The sequence below is a fragment of the Argentina silus genome (assembly GCF_951799395.1).
Source record: "Argentina silus genome assembly, chromosome: 7".
In the NCBI taxonomy this organism is placed as follows: Eukaryota; Metazoa; Chordata; class Actinopteri; order Argentiniformes; family Argentinidae; genus Argentina; species Argentina silus.
Window position 1 is genome coordinate 3,542,301 of NC_139661.1, and position 16,475 is coordinate 3,558,775.

The following is a 16,475-nucleotide window of genomic DNA, read 5'->3' on the forward strand; positions in this document are numbered from 1 at the left end:
TGGTGGAGGAGGGAGGGAGGGAGGGAGTTATGGTAAAGGGCTGGTGCCAAGCATGGAGAAAAGAAGGTGATGGAAGAAGGAGAGAAAGGAAGTGTGATGAAAAGAAAGAGGTGGGTGGGGGGCGGGGGGTGAAGGAAAAGAGACAAGATTAACTTTTTTTTTTTTAATTTTATTTTAATTTTAAAACTTTTTTAATTTCAAAAAATAATTTTGCCTCAGAATGGTTTTTGTACTGTATGTTACAATTTTGCTTTTGTGAATGTTATGGTTTTTGGGTTGATTTCTCTTTCCTCGAGGCACAGTCGGTCGTTTCTTCTGTTTCTTCCGTCTTCTTCTGTTTCTGATTGTTTTCCCAAGTTTTTTTGGTTTGTTGGTTTGTTTGGTTCTTTTCCTTCTGTCTTTTTTTGTTCATTTTGGTTTGGGGTTTTCTTGGGTTGAAGATGTGTGTGGACTGATGTGGTAGATGGCAGGTGAAAGTTTGTGGTTTGAGTATTGGGGACTTGATGCACGCTGGGCCCTAGAAAGAGTTCTAACAACGCACACATACGCTATTTCACACATAATGGCTCTCATAAACCAGTCTGGCACAAGATGGGTTCACTGTGTTTCTTTTAGTGCACTGAGATGGTTTCTGTGCAGAGAATAAGGTATATTGGGTGTTATCCACTTCACAAGACCGGGAGGCAGGACACCTGCAAGTTGTGCCTGGAGATTAGGGAACTGAAACGATGTGTCAATTTGATGGAGTTATACAGTAGCCCTTCACTCTGCATCTTCAGACGCAGTTGAGCATAACACAATTAAAACTCCGTAAGAGATATTTTATGAAGTGATACTGAGAGATGGTCGGTGTTTGCTGAACAAGATATTTGAGTTTCTCGATCGGTTGCTGTTTGTCGTTGATATGTATTAAAGTGCAAGAGGATATAAGACATTTTGTTAATAATGGTTTCTGTTATTGGTTGAAGGCAGAAGGCGGTGTGTGGATTAGAAGTACATGCTCCTGTTGTTTAAAGAGTAGATCTAAAGCATTTTATATTTTTGTTGGTTTTATAAATGTATATTGGGGTCATAAAGAAAAGGAAAAAACAAAAAAAAAGGTTAAAAACAACAACAAACAAAAAAACATGATACAAACTTTAATTGTGTGTTCATAACAGGTCATTTTGGAAGCACATTAATTGGATAAAAAATCACCACGTTTGTAAACAGAAATAACCGCATCGTTTAAGTGTATATCAAATCTGTAGAGTCATGCTGATCACCTATTTATATTTTGTACTGTCAAGAGTTTAAAAAGAAAAAAAAAGAAGAAAAAAAAAAAGAAGACGAAATGTATCTTCAGCTTTCTTTTTAAAGGCGATGAATACACGTTGAACCGATGACCTGATCTCCTAATGTTTTTAAGGAGATTAGAGAAAGAGTGGATGGGTTCCGCAGGGGAACCAAGAAATGAGAGTGAGAGAAAGGGGGTGAATGCAGCAGGGATAGACAGAAGATGGACGGCAGCAGTGTTACAGTACAATTCCCTTCATTTCACTGCAATTATATGAAGTTGCTGACAGCCTAATAAAATGTGCTTTGATTTCGCTAATGCATCTTTAAAGAACTGTTTGAAGCAAGCATGAAAAATGTACAGATGTTTATATTATATTCTTTCTAAGTGCCAGTTTTTGTGGTGTAATTGGATATTAAATCATTCACATCAAGAAAGAGAGAGAGCATAGAGAAGGACAGTTATAGTTATGCCGTTTATGTGGTTCAAGGCAAAATGTGCATCATATTGTACAAAGTATACAAAAATCAGTTTGATTCTATTTTTTTTCTCTCTCCTCTAGGGGCAGTAGAAATGCAGATAGTTATGCCATTGTCTGAAAAGGGACTAACAGAACTGCACATGTGGTTAAAGGTTTAGTGATGTTGTGAAATGTCTATCTCCAAGTGGACACTCCGCTATGACCCCTCTCTCAGGTGGGCTGGACAAGGGGAGAGGGGGGGACCCCTCCAAGACTGCTTAACTCATGCGTCTGCTAGGCGAATGGCATGTGCCTGCGTTGAAGTCCGATTTTCTTTGTGATGTGACTTTATAAAGCTTGCATATTTTACACAGTGTTTACAACAACTTATGTGATTCAAGTGAAGAATAAAAGTACATGTGTTAACTTCGATTTCAGAGAAAATAGTAACGTAATAGCCCCGTGTTAACGTCTTTCATGTTAACGTCCTCGGAACTGTGTGCTTTCATCGGACAATTAATCTCTGACTGTCTATTCCTGACTGCCTTTTGCAGTACCACAACCAAAGGATCTGGTGTTGTATTTATATACATATGAAAGGAGTCCAGGGGGTTGTTTGTGGGTCTACATCTCATTGTACAGTTCTAAAACAAAGCGCCAACTGTGCTGTGAACGAAATGCAAGACATGGACAGAAATTGAATCAAAATGAGCAAGACCTACCTGTGTAGATATCACTGATTCAAAACCTTTCAAAAATAAAGTAACTGTACTACTCAGTAGCAAATGTGTTTGTAACTATCATGTGCCTTAACCTTTTCCATGGTAGATGAAGATAACAATGTGTGTTTTATATATATATATAAACTATATATATATATATAAACTCTCTATCCCTTCTGTTCCCCCTCATCATTCCTTTAACCCCTTCTCTGTTGACCTTTTCCCTTCCTATTCTTTGTCAGCCTCCCCATCTCTCCTTTTTCCTTCATCTCACACACTCACACATTCACTCACTCTGTCCTCAGTGTAGTCTAGACTGTTGGTGGGTTTTTGCCTTGTATTACATTGTATTATAAACTTTTAAAAGATAGAGACATAAACAATGGTTTGATTTCATAGAAGAGTAAGTTGTTAATGCTTTCGTAGCGAGCAGAAGCGATGCCACAGTGACAGAATGTATTACGTTAATTTTACTAATACCCAGAGGCAAGTATTACGCTTGTTAAAATAACGGAAAAATACTGGTTTGTAGAGTATCAATTTGGTGTGTTTTCAATAAATCATGCCTGGAAAGAACATGTTGCCTGTGCATTTTGTTTGTTTGTTGTTCACCTGCTTTAAGAGGACCATATACAGTACATATGTAGAATTGTCTACATCTGCAATGCATTTGACCTCGTACTACAACATTAAAGTGTTTTAGATATGTTGTCAGAAATATATGTTTGTATGCATATGGAGGTAACAGTATTTAAGTATTACAACCTAATTTGAGATGAGGAAATGATCACCAAACACGAATTATAATCTATCATACTACATGAACGCTCTATAACGCCACACACGATCACCCTCTCCTTATGCAACACTCCAAAACATTGCGTTAGCGAACGCACCTCTGCTCCCCCCAACTGGGACACGGGAGGCATTTCAATCCTTCAAAGTGGCCTCCTCTTATTGTCTCCTTTCCTTCATAGGAGCTGATGCGAAAGCAATGGATAGGTGCAATGAATAAGGAGGATGCTGCTCACTAATATGTCTCATGCTTCCCGTCCAATTATTATTATTATTATTATTATATATGAGTGAGGGTTAAGGAAAAGAGACGAAGAAATTAAGCTTCGTTCGAATGTGGAGACGCACCCATGCGTTTTTCTATCCGGCAGATCAGCAGACACCGATGACTCAGTCGAGGTCCTTTCGTAATAACAACATGGCAGCCTTCTGTCGAGGCAGGCACCGGTGGAAACCAACAAATTGCTTTAAAATCGTGACAAGACATTTTACAGGTATGGCTTTTATATTCCTTCCTCGGTACTTGCCAGGTAACGACTGTCGAATCGGCTCGTTAGCATTAGAAATAAATCTAAACAGGCTCTTAGACTAAGTGTTTTGTTTTTAGCTTGTTATCCATTGAACACAGCGAGCTGTCGTCCTGCGCAGCAAGCTGTCAGATCCGTCCCCTGTCATGTCCTTTCACTGTCGGTTGAAATGTCCTACGACAGTCCGGCTACGTGTTGCAAATACAGTATGCTAACATACTCTAGTCGTTGGTGGATCATATGGTGTGTTTATTGACAACAAGAAAGTCAAGACAACTTTCTTTCAGGGAAATTTGACTATGATCTCGTCGTGATTGGCGGTGGCTCGGGGGGTCTTGCCTGCTCCAAAGAGGGTGAGTGAGTCAAGAAGGACTATAAACCCATCTACGGTCCCCAAGATATTGAGTTTTCCTTTACAAATGTGTTGCCACTTATCCGTATTCCTTACAAATATGTACCACTGATACAAATTGCCTTTGAAAGTGACCTCCTAAGTCTTTTCCATACTGTATGCCATCTTCAAGTCCAAGTGTACAGTACGTGTACAGACTGGCATGACCAATACCTGGTGTCCTTTGGTTTTCAGCGGCTCAGTTGGGACAGAAAGTCGCTGTTTTAGATTATGTGGAGCCCTCAGTTAAAGGTAAGAGTCATGTCAAACCTTCTCTTGTCTCAAGGTTAAAGAGACTGTATCTGCTGGAATGAATGTAAAAAAGTACTTTTAAAGGTAGACACAACAGTATTGACCACACAGACATGACTGTAATGGGGCGACTTCCAACACTAACAAAAAGTGTGAAGTAGGAGGCTCTCATTAGCTGTGTGTGTGTGTGTGTGTGTGTGTGTGTGTGTGTGTGTGTGTGTGTGTGTGTTCGGTGCGCATGCTCCGAATTAGACTCTTGCCTCACTCTCTTGGTCTTATATACACACACACACATCTATCTGTATCTCTGAGGTCTATCATTATAGTCATTATAATCTAGCACTATCGTCATTATAATCATTATAGACGTTTATAGACGTCTGATCAGTCTCGGTTTGGGTTCTTCTGCTACCCTTCCAGGCACCAAGTGGGGCATTGGGGGGACGTGCGTAAACGTGGGCTGTATCCCCAAGAAGCTCATGCACCAGGCTGCTCTGTTGGGCACGGCAGTGAAAGACGCCAAGAAGTATGGCTGGCAAATCCAAGGGCCCATCTCCCACGACTGGTAAAATGACTCATTACAAGAACAATGCCGCTGTTGGAATCTAGGACTTGTTTGTGTGCATTTCCCTTCTTCAGAATTCCCGTCAGGAATTGATGAAGTACATTCAGTCTAAACGAAACACCAGATAGTGTTTCTCAGTGCCGGTATGAAACTGCGCTCTATATACAGTAGAGTAATGGCTGAATACCACCACCTAGTGGTCGTCCTGCGGTAAGGCATGGGGGTTGACCTCGGCGACGCAGGCAACAACAGTACATAGGAAAGCACACCAGAAGGCATCATTGTACTGAAGTGTATATTGTTTCATCGATAATCTTTAATTCACCCGACTCACAATGCAGAGACTCGTAAAGCTTCTCGGTGGTCGTGAAAAAATGTCCAACTCCTGTCGTAGGACATTGACATTCTCACAAATGCCTGTCCTTACAGGCCTTACTAACGACACATGACTGTGTCTCCCGTGTGTTCTCCAGGGCCACCATGGCAGAAGCTGTCCAGATGCACGTGAGGTCCCTCAACTGGGGCCACCGCGTCCAGCTACAGGACAAGTGAGCGACACACAACTCCACACACATTTTTGAGCCAGTTTCCCGGACACAGATGAAGCCTTAGTCTTAGACTAAAAAAAAGACTTAGACTCCATCTTCAATGGAGATTTTTTTCCGTTGACGTTGTTATTTAGTGCGGGTACAAAAAACCCTTAGGGAGTACAACCTGGATAGAAAACAAAATGTAAATACACACCTGCGATATTTTTTGTTTTGTTTTGTTCTGAGGAGTTCCTGATGTGAGGTATTCCCTTGGAGGCCTCTCAGTGGCAGACCTGTTGGTACACAGAGGTTACAGCCGTGTGTTGAAGTGTCCAAGATTGCATGCACTGACTGACTGACTGACTGACTGAATGAATGGCCTGTGGGCAAACAGGTGTTGCTGCCCTGCCTGTATATGCCCACACAGCCTCTCCACAGATGTGCTCATTGTGCAAACAGGAACTCTTTCTTTCCACCCACTTTAATAGAAAATGGCTTCAGCACGCACGGCGTGAACCGATACGGCCGAACCCTGTCTTTTTTTAAATACGAGATCTCAGTCACATTCTTGGTTGTTTGAATGTTGCCACAGATATATGCCGTTTAGCTGACGCTTTTATCCAAAGTGACTTACATTGCAGCGAGTGTGTCCATTTCAGTATATACGGTCCCGGTGGGAATGACGAATGACTCCCAGGAGCTCTGTGTGTCCTTGACGTTTTAGAAGACACCGTTCTGTGTGTTTTGTGTTTTTTTTGACAGGAAGGTGAAGTACCTGAACATTAAAGGGAGCTTGGTGGATGAGCACACCATCAGAGGGCTCACCACAACAGGGAAGGAGGTACTGACAACGGTGTTCAATACGGACCGGACGTTGGTTTTGTTTTATGCATTTGCCGTCACATCGAGGGCCGATATGTCAGCCTTATTCACTCGCGCCTCCCGAAAACCCGCTCAAACGTACTATCTCATTCGCTCCCCTACAGGTGACGCTGACCGCCAAGAACATCGTCATAGCGACCGGGGGGCGGCCAAAGTACCCCACGCACGTAAGTGTTTATTTGGCCCCGCGGCCGTCTGGCACATCTCTCTCCCGTCAGGAGGGTGGCCTGGCATCGTAAGGCACGTTCCGGCGGCGGGCGGGCGGTCCCGTTGATCCTCCCTGGCGGCCGATAGCCCGGCACGCCCCCCGGGCACCTGGAGCTTTTGATGGTGGGAGAAAAACATCACGCTGGTGGAGTCTGTCCCCCCCCCCCACCCTGCCCCGCCCCCCCAACCCCTCCCCTCCACAACTCCCTGTTGTGTGGCACATGCTATCTGGTTCATTGCTGATAACAGATTTAAAAACATATATATATATTTTTTTTAATCATAAGTCCAACTGAGTTTATCGTACCATCCTATCGAAAAGGCTTTGTTGATCATGATATAATCCAAACTGCCAAATTGTTGTTGTTGTTGTTGTTGTTGTTGTTGTGGTGTGTGTGTGACAGTGGACCCCACACATTGTCTGTTGTAGATCCCCGGAGCGACAGAGCACGGCATCACCAGCGATGACATCTTCTGGCTGAGGGAGTCTCCTGGAAAGACGTGAGTGGCGAGACATCATCAGCACCCCCGCTGGCTTGATCTGTCATGTACCGCCATCCGTCAAGGACACGCAACGCCCTCCCTCCCTCCCTCCCTCGCTCCCTCCCTCCCGGTGCTGCTAAATGTTCCTGTCATGCTTCCCTCACCTCATGACTCCCATTAGCTCTGTGTGTCCTGACCTCTGAGAGAACACACTCCTAATCCAGCCATGTTACAATCCCTGTCATCGGCCGTCTAATTGGTCTCTCCCCCCCCCCCTGCCGCTTCCTCTTGGCACAAAATGGAGGCCGAGGTTTTGTGTTTGCGGCGCGGCTGGTTTGTTTGTTCCGTACCGTCGGAGAGGAGGATGGATAAGAGAGTCTCTCGTTGGGGGAAACGTTGAGGGTTTTGCTTGACGCCCCCGTAGCCCGCAATGTATTCAACACTGACTCCCCTGGTTTTTGGTCGTCAGGGTCACTACTCGTAAAAACCCACTTCAACCCGATTGTAAAAACAAGGCTGCTGTTCTGACGTTTCGCCACTTGGTGGCAATATGGATCCATTCATTCATCATCCGTTCTGCTTCTTCCCTGCACTGTAACTTCCATTCGAACCAATTACCTCTGAAATCCCCCCCCCCCCCCCGCAGAAAGAGCACTTGAGTCCAGGAAGCCCTTCATGTAAGTGGGACTGTAAGCGTGCTTCTCTGCCTGTAGCCTCGGGCCGCTGTGGGTTAGCATTAGCCCTGTTAGCTCCCCTCTCCTCAGGCCTATCCCCACCCGGCAGGAGCTCTTGTCTCTGTGTGTTGAGTTGTTGTTGTGCTGCAGAGCTGTCAGCTGCACAGGTGGGCTCTGAGAGGGTGTGTGAGATGACAGTCAGTCAGGCGGGGGGGTGGGGCAGGGGGGTGGGGTGGGGGGAGTGTGGAGGGAGGAGGGAGGCGACCAGGTGAGTGATGGCTGCTGCCTCGGAGGGCCCGGAGCACGCACGTACGCACGCACACACACACACCTCAGAGTGACAGACACAACTTATCACCCCCCCTTCCGACAGATCGACCTGATGCCAGGGGTGTCCGCCATCGGTGGAAACAGCGAGCGTGTGAGCGCGCACGTGCCTGTACTGACTAAACACTGCACACCTGTCTGGACTGGAGCGATCCGGTACACCACCACCACCAGTGAGCCTCTCGTGTCTGTGGCTCTGTACTATAATCACCTACGTCCTCCCCTCCTCTCCATCCCCGCCGGGACCTGAGGCAGCAGCCTGAGTCCGTTCTGTCACAGCGCATCCAGGGACCAGAATACCGTGGCTCGGCAGGAGCCTCGGAATCACCGGAAAGGTTCCCGGGTTCGAATCCCGGGCCTGGGAGGGGGGTGCGAGCTGGCTATCGGAGGGTGGCTGCCTGGCATCAATACAACGTCAGGCGCAATCCAATAAAACGCAACAGCCGTTGTGCACTTGAGCAAGGCACTTCGCCTCTGCGCCCGGCCGAATGGCATTGAGTTATCGCTTGAAAGCCCGTTGTTTGGACTTTAATTTGGTGTCTCATTTGTTGTGTTGTGGTGTTTTGCGGTGTTGCTACGTGACTGTGTGTTGTTGTTGTTGTTGTTTTCCATTGTAGGCCTGGATTGGAACTGGAGACGGGGAATTGACTTGCATGTCAGATGGTTGGACTGTGTGGTCGAGTGGTTTAGGCCTGAATTTGTATAGTAAGAAAGCGCTGTCATTCTGTGCTGGTGTAATGTGTGTGTGTGTGTGTTCGTTTGTGTGTGTGTCTGTGTGTGTTTGTGTGTGTGTTCGTTTTTGTTTGTGTGTGTGTTTGTTTGTGTTTGTGTGTGTGTGTGTGTGTGTGTGTGTGTGTGTGTGTGTGTGTGTGTGTGTGTGTGCATACGTATGTATGTCTCGAGTTAGGTACTGTGACAGCAGGATGATATTTCCCGTCGAAAAAATATGCCAATTAAGATTGCGTTGCACTGTAACCTTGGCAAGTTCTGCTGCCTGCGCTGCAGAACTCTCCCCTTTAGGGAGCGCCTTAGAAGATCCTCGTTATTGCAAGCGACGTCTAGACAAACACACAGGAGGACACTGAATCTCTCTCTTATCATCTGTCTGGACTGCTGAAGTTCCACCCAAGGCTACCAGCGTGCATCAGGGCCAAGCACTCCCAAACCGCAGCCGTTCAGTCATTGAAGTGGCTTCGGCTTTCGAATCTAGCGCTTCAGAAGACCCGAGGCTCCTGGGACGCGGAGATAGCGTCTTTTCTGTTGTTTTTGAATGGAACGCTTTTGACACGCTCGGCTCAGGGTTAGTCTATCTGCATTGACAGGACTTAGAGAGATACGGCGTATCGCTGAGTGGGTCCTCTCTGTAGTTCCAGACAGTCCCCCCCCCCCCCCCCCCCCCTCACCCCCCTCTCTAGACGTTCGTTAACACGATGAGCCATCCCTACTCGCATCTGTTGTCTGGTGTACATTTGGGTTTTCAGCGAAACACAGACCTTTTTTTTTTTTTTTTTTTAAATTGAACTTCCATTATCCTCTAAAAAAAAGAAGATGGAGAAGAACAGTGAAGAGAAGGGGTACCAGACAGGCTGAAATCCAATCTCCAAACCTATAGTGGGGGGACCCATGCAGGGAAAGGAGACGTCTCGGTGATGAAAGTGAGGAATCAGGCTAAAGCCCCTGGCCTAATCTTCCCCTAAGCCACCTCTCACAGTGTGAGCTAAGTGCAGCTGTGCATTAGGGTGGACAGGAAGGAGCGGCCACTGGATTTCTTAGCGGTTAGCGCTAACATTTGGGGGTGGGGGGGGGGGGTGCCCCAGATTCCCCGTGCTGTCAGGGCTGGGGGTGGTGGAGTCCTGGGGTAGGTTGGGGGGGGGGGGGGGGGGGGGGCGATGTGTGGACTGAGCCCTGAACACAACACACCCCATCCGCAAGGATTAGCCCGAACGCTAGCAATTAGCTGGCCTCGCTGTGGCGGATCTCAAGGCTGGATTAGAGGTGTGATTCACCTGGACCACACACACACACACGCTCACACACACATATATAACCCTGCATCTCTGTCTCTCTTTCTTCCTCTCTCTCTCTCTCCGTCTTGACTTTTGAGGATGCATAACGGAGTCCTCAAACAGCATTTTCATCACTTTTAAATCCCCCCAGTAAAGTGTTTGAGTAAACATTTCTCTCAGTAATCCATTTCCTGTGTTTTGCTTGGCACAGTATTACGTTTTAATCTTTTAGACCTAGAAAGAACATTCCTGTCAATGTGGTAAATATGCATCAGATAAAAAAAAAACAGACACTTTGCAAATAGTTACAGCTTAGGAATGTACGGTGTGTAATGAATACTATTTATCTCTTTTCTTTTGCAGGCTTGTGGTTGGGGCCAGCTGTATCCTTAATGACTTCTAGTGCGCCTGGTCTCTAGTCACTGGGGTAAACACACCATGTTGTCTGCTGTGGCTCTGCATGCTCATTTACACGCCTGCCCGGTAATGTGTTTCTGAGTGTGTGTGTGAGAGAGAGAGTGTGTGTATGTGTGTGTGTGTGCTGTTGCCTGAATGGACCACCTGTTTTCCTGAACACTGTCTTCTGAAGATGTGGCCCTGGAGTGTGCTGGATTCCTGACGGGCTTCGGGCTGGACACCACAGTCATGGTCCGCAGCATCGCCCTCCGGGGGTTCGATCAGGTACTGCAATTTGTGAAGAGGGAGTACAATTCATTGTGTGTGTGTGTGTGTGTGTGTGGGGGGGGGGGGGGTATAGCATAGCATAGCATAGCACCAACACAGCAGAGGAAGAGCTGGTGGTGGCAGAAGAAGAGGACAGGCTCATAGTTTCATACCACCCCTCACATGTTTTGATACCGTTCCTTATTCCGTCCCACGCATCACAACGAGCCCGTCCTCCGATGTCCACCTCCGCCGGCCTCCCCTGCGTACACAGGTCCGGTTACGTCGAGCAAAAACCGCATCCAGTAGGTTTTAACGCGGACCGTGTCACAACTGAAAAACATCCATTGGTCTGACTCGAGACACCTCGTCTGAGAAAGCCAATCAGCTGTTCCTGGAGCCAGTACTCCACGTTCGGGAATAGGGATCAGTCTCAGTCTGATACAAAGAACCCTTCTGCTCAGGTTCTGATCCAAAGCAATAAGTGTTCCTCACGGTGTGACCGCAGTGGAGGTGGGTTTGATGAGAGTGTGTGTGTGTGTGTGTGTGTGTGTAGCGGAGACGTGGGCTGACGGGCGCTTGGCAGGCCCGGCGTAGGGACTCCCCTGTGTGAGTCAGGGTGTATTAGTGTCGCCGAGTCCCGTTCAGACAAGCTGTACACTGCTGCCACTAAGACTCTCTCAAGTGAGTCTAAGACTCTTTCACCACCACCACCCACCAACGCCAGAGTGACAGCCTATCTGGCAACATCGGGGGGGGAGAGAGAATCTGGCCCAGGCCTGTGGTGTGATGTTCTCTCTCTCTCTCTCTCTCTCTCTTTCTCTTTCTCTTTCTTTCCACTCTCTGTCGCTACACGTTTTACCTCAGTCAAATGTTGACCGGGAGTCGTGTCATTTGAACCCGGCGACTCGACGGTGATGTCATTGAACAAACGTACAATCTGTTTATATTTGTCATGGGGACTTTTCTCTCGCAGGCTTTGTGAAAAGTGCACTTCCAAGTTTGAGCACCGCACAGGTACTGCTTTCAAGATGACGGCAACCTTTTTCTTTCCCCCCCCCCCTCTTTCAGCAAATGGCGGGGCTGGTGACGGACTACATGGCGGCTTACGGCACCAAGTTCTCCTGGGGGATCGTCCCCAAGAGGGTGGACAAGCTGCCGTCAGGGGCGCTGCAGGTGACGTGGACAGACGCACAGACGGGACGGGAGGGACGGGACACCTTCGACTCTGTGTTGTGGGCCGTAGGTGTGTGCATGTGTGTGTGGTGCGTGTGTGTGTGTGTGAGTGGGAAATGTCAAACAAACAAAGTACATTAACCCTTCCCACGTGTAAAAGATTGGAAACCAGAAACCTATTTGTTTCAGAATTAGCTGCAAGTGTAGTGTGTGTAGTGTGTGTAGTGTGTGTCTGTGTGTGTGTGTCTGTGTGTGTGTGTCTGTGTGTGTGTGTGTGTGTGTGTGTGTGTGTGTGTGTGTGTGTATATAGAATAGCACCATTTACATCCCGTGCCATCTCTGCTCCGACGTAACCGGAGATATCAGTTCGAACCACCAGCTTCCCCAGCCATTTGTTTCATTGTCGCCCACAATAGAGTGCAGTGTCAGCAGGACAGCGGTGGTTATCAAGCTCAAAAACAAGGTAATAAAGCGTGAGTGATGGAAATCGCCTGGGGAAGTGTTAATCACTGGGGGTGGATGGTGGGGGGGGGGGGGGGTGCAGGGGGGGAGGGGCGGCAGGATGAGCCTAACGCACAGGGTCACCGCATTCCCTCCTTTGTTCTCCGAGCTCTGGGCTTTCCTGCCCGTGCCAGCCCCTGCGGAAACCAACCCTGCCCGCCCCGCCAGCCAGCCAGCCAGTCAGCCAGCCAGCCAGCCAGTCGCATCTGTCACTGACTGTAGTCCCCCCCCCGTCTGCGGTCCCGTCCCACCCGGCCCGGCCCGAGCCCCTCCAGACTCCCCTCCCCTCTCCTTTATCCGACCGTTCTTCGTTTCTCTCATTCCGCCCCACCGCCAGAGGACAATGGAGGGAACATCCTCCCCGGGCCGGCCTGCGTTTATTTGTGTTGAGACGGGTCCCAAAGACGTCGACAACGACGATGACACGTGTTTCCGAAAACCTGACCGTGTGGCTTTTTAAAAAAAATTATATATATATATTCCCCCCCCCCCTCCCCCTCTGGTCCCACACGGCTGTGGACTGATCACAAGCCTGCCCGCTGGTGTGTGTGACTGTGTCACACACCCCTGTGCGTGTGACTGTGACAAGGATGTCGGTGACCTCTGAGAGAGAGAGAGAGAGAGAGAGAGAGAGAAACACGTGACTCTTCCCCTGCTGGTTGGGTTCTCATCACATGAGCCCACCGCGGGTCCCAGCGCTGGCTTGGCTGCTCTCCATGTAGCGTGAGACGTGTGTGTGTGTGTGTGTGTGTGTGTGTGTGTGTGTGTGTGTGTGTGTGTGTGTGTGTGTGTGTGTTGGGAGAGGTTACAGGGTGAAGGTGAGTGAGGTTGACACTCCACCCATCTGTGAGAGTTACCTCAGACGTTCATGTGAATCATGGGAGATTTTTGGGGAAACGTAGCAGACGTGCGTCAAGATGTCATAAAATGAAAAAGAGAAGGAACGATGCGTGGTTTGAGTTGGGCGCCGTGGAAAGGGTGGAGATGAAACGATGGCGCCTATCGCTAGCTGTAGACACTGCGTCTTTATGCGCGTTCCCCATCGTCCTCACCGTTGCTACAGCCTGGTCTCTCCGACAGTGAAGTGGGAGACGAATTTATCTCTCCTTTGTGTGTGTGTGTGTGTGTGAGTCTGTGGGAGTTATGAGTGGGAAAACACCCACTCACACCCCCCCCCCCATCTGTGACCTTACAGCAGAGGTCAGCCTGGGTCTGGGCCTCCGCTGCCCCCGGTGGACATATAAAAGACCAGGAGGTGGACTCTGAGGGGAGGGCAGACGGCCGTAGCAGGCTGGTGGTGGGGGACTGGTCCAACACTGTACATCCTCCACCCTTCCCCTAGGCCATCCTGCCTCCAGACCGCTCCCCAGTCCAGGTGGCCTATTACAGGACAAACCAGGAAACAGACACATTTCCTCACAATGTACATATTACTCTTCTCCCCCCCCCCCCTCCCCCTCATTTATTTCTGTTTCCCTGTTCGTAAGGTCCTCTGTGGCTCAGTGGATACAGTAGAGCATAGTGCAAACCATTCTAAGGTTGTGGGTTCAATTCTTGCTGGGACCATATATACAGTGCCTTCGGAAAGTATTCAGACCTCTTCACTTTTTCCACATTTTGTTGTGTTATAGACTGGATTTAAAATGGATTAAATTAAAATAATTTGCCATCAATCCACACAAAATACCCCAGAATGACAAAGTGAAAACAGTTTTTTATTTTTTTAATTTCAGTAAATTTATTCAAATTAAAATACAGAAATACCTCATGTACTTAAGTATTCAGACCCATTGCTATGACACTCTTAAAATTAACTAAAATGCAAAAATGTCATCAACAAATCACTCAATATGTTGAAATGCATCATAATGCAAGGATAATAGTTCATGTAATTTTGGAATTAATATATTTGTTTTTATAGGGTCTCTGATTTGCATAGGAATCAATTACACACTGTGTAGATTAGGATGTCACTTGATTGATGGCAAATTCTTTTAATTTAATCCATTTTAAATTGAGTCTATGACACAACAAAATGTGGAAAAAGTGAAGGGGTCTGAATACTTTCCAAAGGCACTGTAGACAAATTGTATGCATTTCCTGTACTGTAAGTGGCTTTGGATAAAAGTGTCACCTAAATGGTATATAGATATAGATATACATAGATATATACACTCACCAAACACTTTATTAGGAACACTATACTAATACTGGGTAGGGCCTCCCTTTGCTCTCAAAAAGCCTCAATTCTTCGTGGCATTGATTCCACAAGATGTTGGAAACATTCCTTTGAGATTCTGGTCCATGATGACATGATTGCATCACGCAATTCCTGCAGATTTTTCAGGTGCACTTTCAAGCTGTGAATCTCCTGTTCTACCACATCCCAAAGGTGTTCTATTGGATTCAGATCCGGAGACTGGGAAGGCCACTGAAGAACACTGAACTCATTGTCATGTTCATGAAACCAGTTTGAGACGACTTTTGCTTTGTGACATGGTGCATTATCATGCTGGAAGTAGCCATTAGAAGATGGGTCAATTGTGGCCATGAAGGGGATGCACATGGTCAGCAACAACACTCAAATAGGCTGTGGCATTCAAGCGATGATTGATTGGTATTAACGGGTCCAAAGTGTTCCAAGAAAACATTCCCCACACCATTACATCATCTCCACCATGAGAAGGTGTACAGTTGTTCCTAATAAAGTGTTCAGTGACTATCTATATACTGTGGGCTGTAGGTGAGGTTCAGGTGGTAGAATATGATATAGTCATATTAGCCAAAGTGGTTGGATGCCAAACCTCTGTCCGCTCCTCCTGCCAAGGAGAAACAAGACTCTCTGAGGCAACGTGAGGAATGTCACGCAACAATCTCTCTTCCAGTCATTTCAGGCCTTAAATAGAACATTTCTCACTGACTTATTGGATTGACAAAAGAACCCGTTTCCAAAACAGACTTTCTTCTTTTGTCGGCCGGCTCCTTCGCTAATAAGGTTGTTGTGGCTAATTGGCCGGTCTGGTCTTAAGGTTTCCTCTGGATGTCACCACATGCTTTGTTCAGGGGGTGGACCGATCAGGCCCAGGCTGTCACTGCCCCTGTGTGTGTGTGTGTGTGGGTGTGTGTGGGTGTGTGTGTCTCACTGGAGGCTCTTATCAGCAGGCCTCTGTTGTTGTGTCCTGGGCCCAGAACAATGGAGCAGCGGTGTGCTCTAGAACTCCACTAGGAGAAAACCCAGAGAGGCAGGAAAAGCCAGACGCGAGTGCTCCAGTAGTCTACACACACAGAGAGACTTGTACGCCAGGCGGCGGAGGCTTCTGGAAGGAACGTGTGGTTTGATACCTCACTCGGTGCTCCCCAATGTCTACCTCCACTCACGCCAGGATAGGCCCCGACTCCTGCGGTGGTGGTTGATTCTAGAACAAGGCCTGCGGTCTGCTGGGATCCTAAGCAGTAAAGGACATTTGGAGTCGGGTGTTTTCAGTGAGGGGGGGGGGGGGGTTGAGGGGACTGCTGTGGCTGTTACAAAGTGAAATCCGGAGAAGGAGCCGTTTACATTTGTTGCAATGTTCCACCTCTCTGAGAAAGACAAGGTCAGGGGGGAGGTTAACCACGACTGGGGAGAGATTCCCGTGTCGTGCGCGTCTCGAACAGTGGTGGTCCTGTATATGGCCCCTGCTGTGAGTGCCGCTCTACTGCCAGGAACAGAGCTGGTATGAGTCTCTCTCTCTCTCTCTCTCTCTCTCTCTCTCTCTCTACCTCTCTCTCTACCACCCCTGTTGCAGTAGGTCCCTCAGGTCTGGCTGCAGCGGAGAGGGGAGGAAGTTGTTCCTAGGCTCCAGCCAGGAAAAGGTCTTGGTGGGGGGGGGGGGGGGTTGTTATTCTTGTTGTCCGATAGCATCTACGTGGGTACCTCTGGGCCAAGCCAAGGAGGGGAGAGTGTTTATTGTGTTACCCAGGCAGGGAGTGAGGAGGATGGGGTGGGGTGGGGGGGGGGGGGGTAGAGAGAGAGAGAGAGGAGGGTTCGGGCAGGCAGGG

General features: G+C 47.8%; 1 protein-coding gene across 2 annotated transcripts in view; it reads left to right on the plus strand.

The window, feature by feature from the left end:
- Positions 1-3,671: 3,671 nt before the first annotated feature.
- The window catches only part of txnrd2.2 (thioredoxin reductase 2, tandem duplicate 2), a gene marked incomplete at its 5' end in the record, with an annotated part of 20,049 nt that continues 7,245 nt past the window's right edge, over positions 3,672-16,475 (plus strand). For both annotated transcript variants that reach the window (XM_083674055.1, XM_083674056.1), the window contains 11 exons: positions 3,672-3,747; positions 4,068-4,133; positions 4,367-4,423; positions 4,844-4,988; positions 5,462-5,536; positions 6,281-6,359; positions 6,505-6,567; positions 7,038-7,108; positions 10,461-10,480; positions 10,687-10,778; positions 11,832-12,006. In XM_083674055.1, the coding sequence (XP_083530181.1) occupies positions 3,672-3,747; positions 4,068-4,133; positions 4,367-4,423; positions 4,844-4,988; positions 5,462-5,536; positions 6,281-6,359; positions 6,505-6,567; positions 7,038-7,108; positions 10,461-10,480; positions 10,687-10,778; positions 11,832-12,006 (919 nt within the window). The remainder of the gene's footprint in view (positions 3,748-4,067; positions 4,134-4,366; positions 4,424-4,843; positions 4,989-5,461; positions 5,537-6,280; positions 6,360-6,504; positions 6,568-7,037; positions 7,109-10,460; positions 10,481-10,686; positions 10,779-11,831; positions 12,007-16,475) is intronic.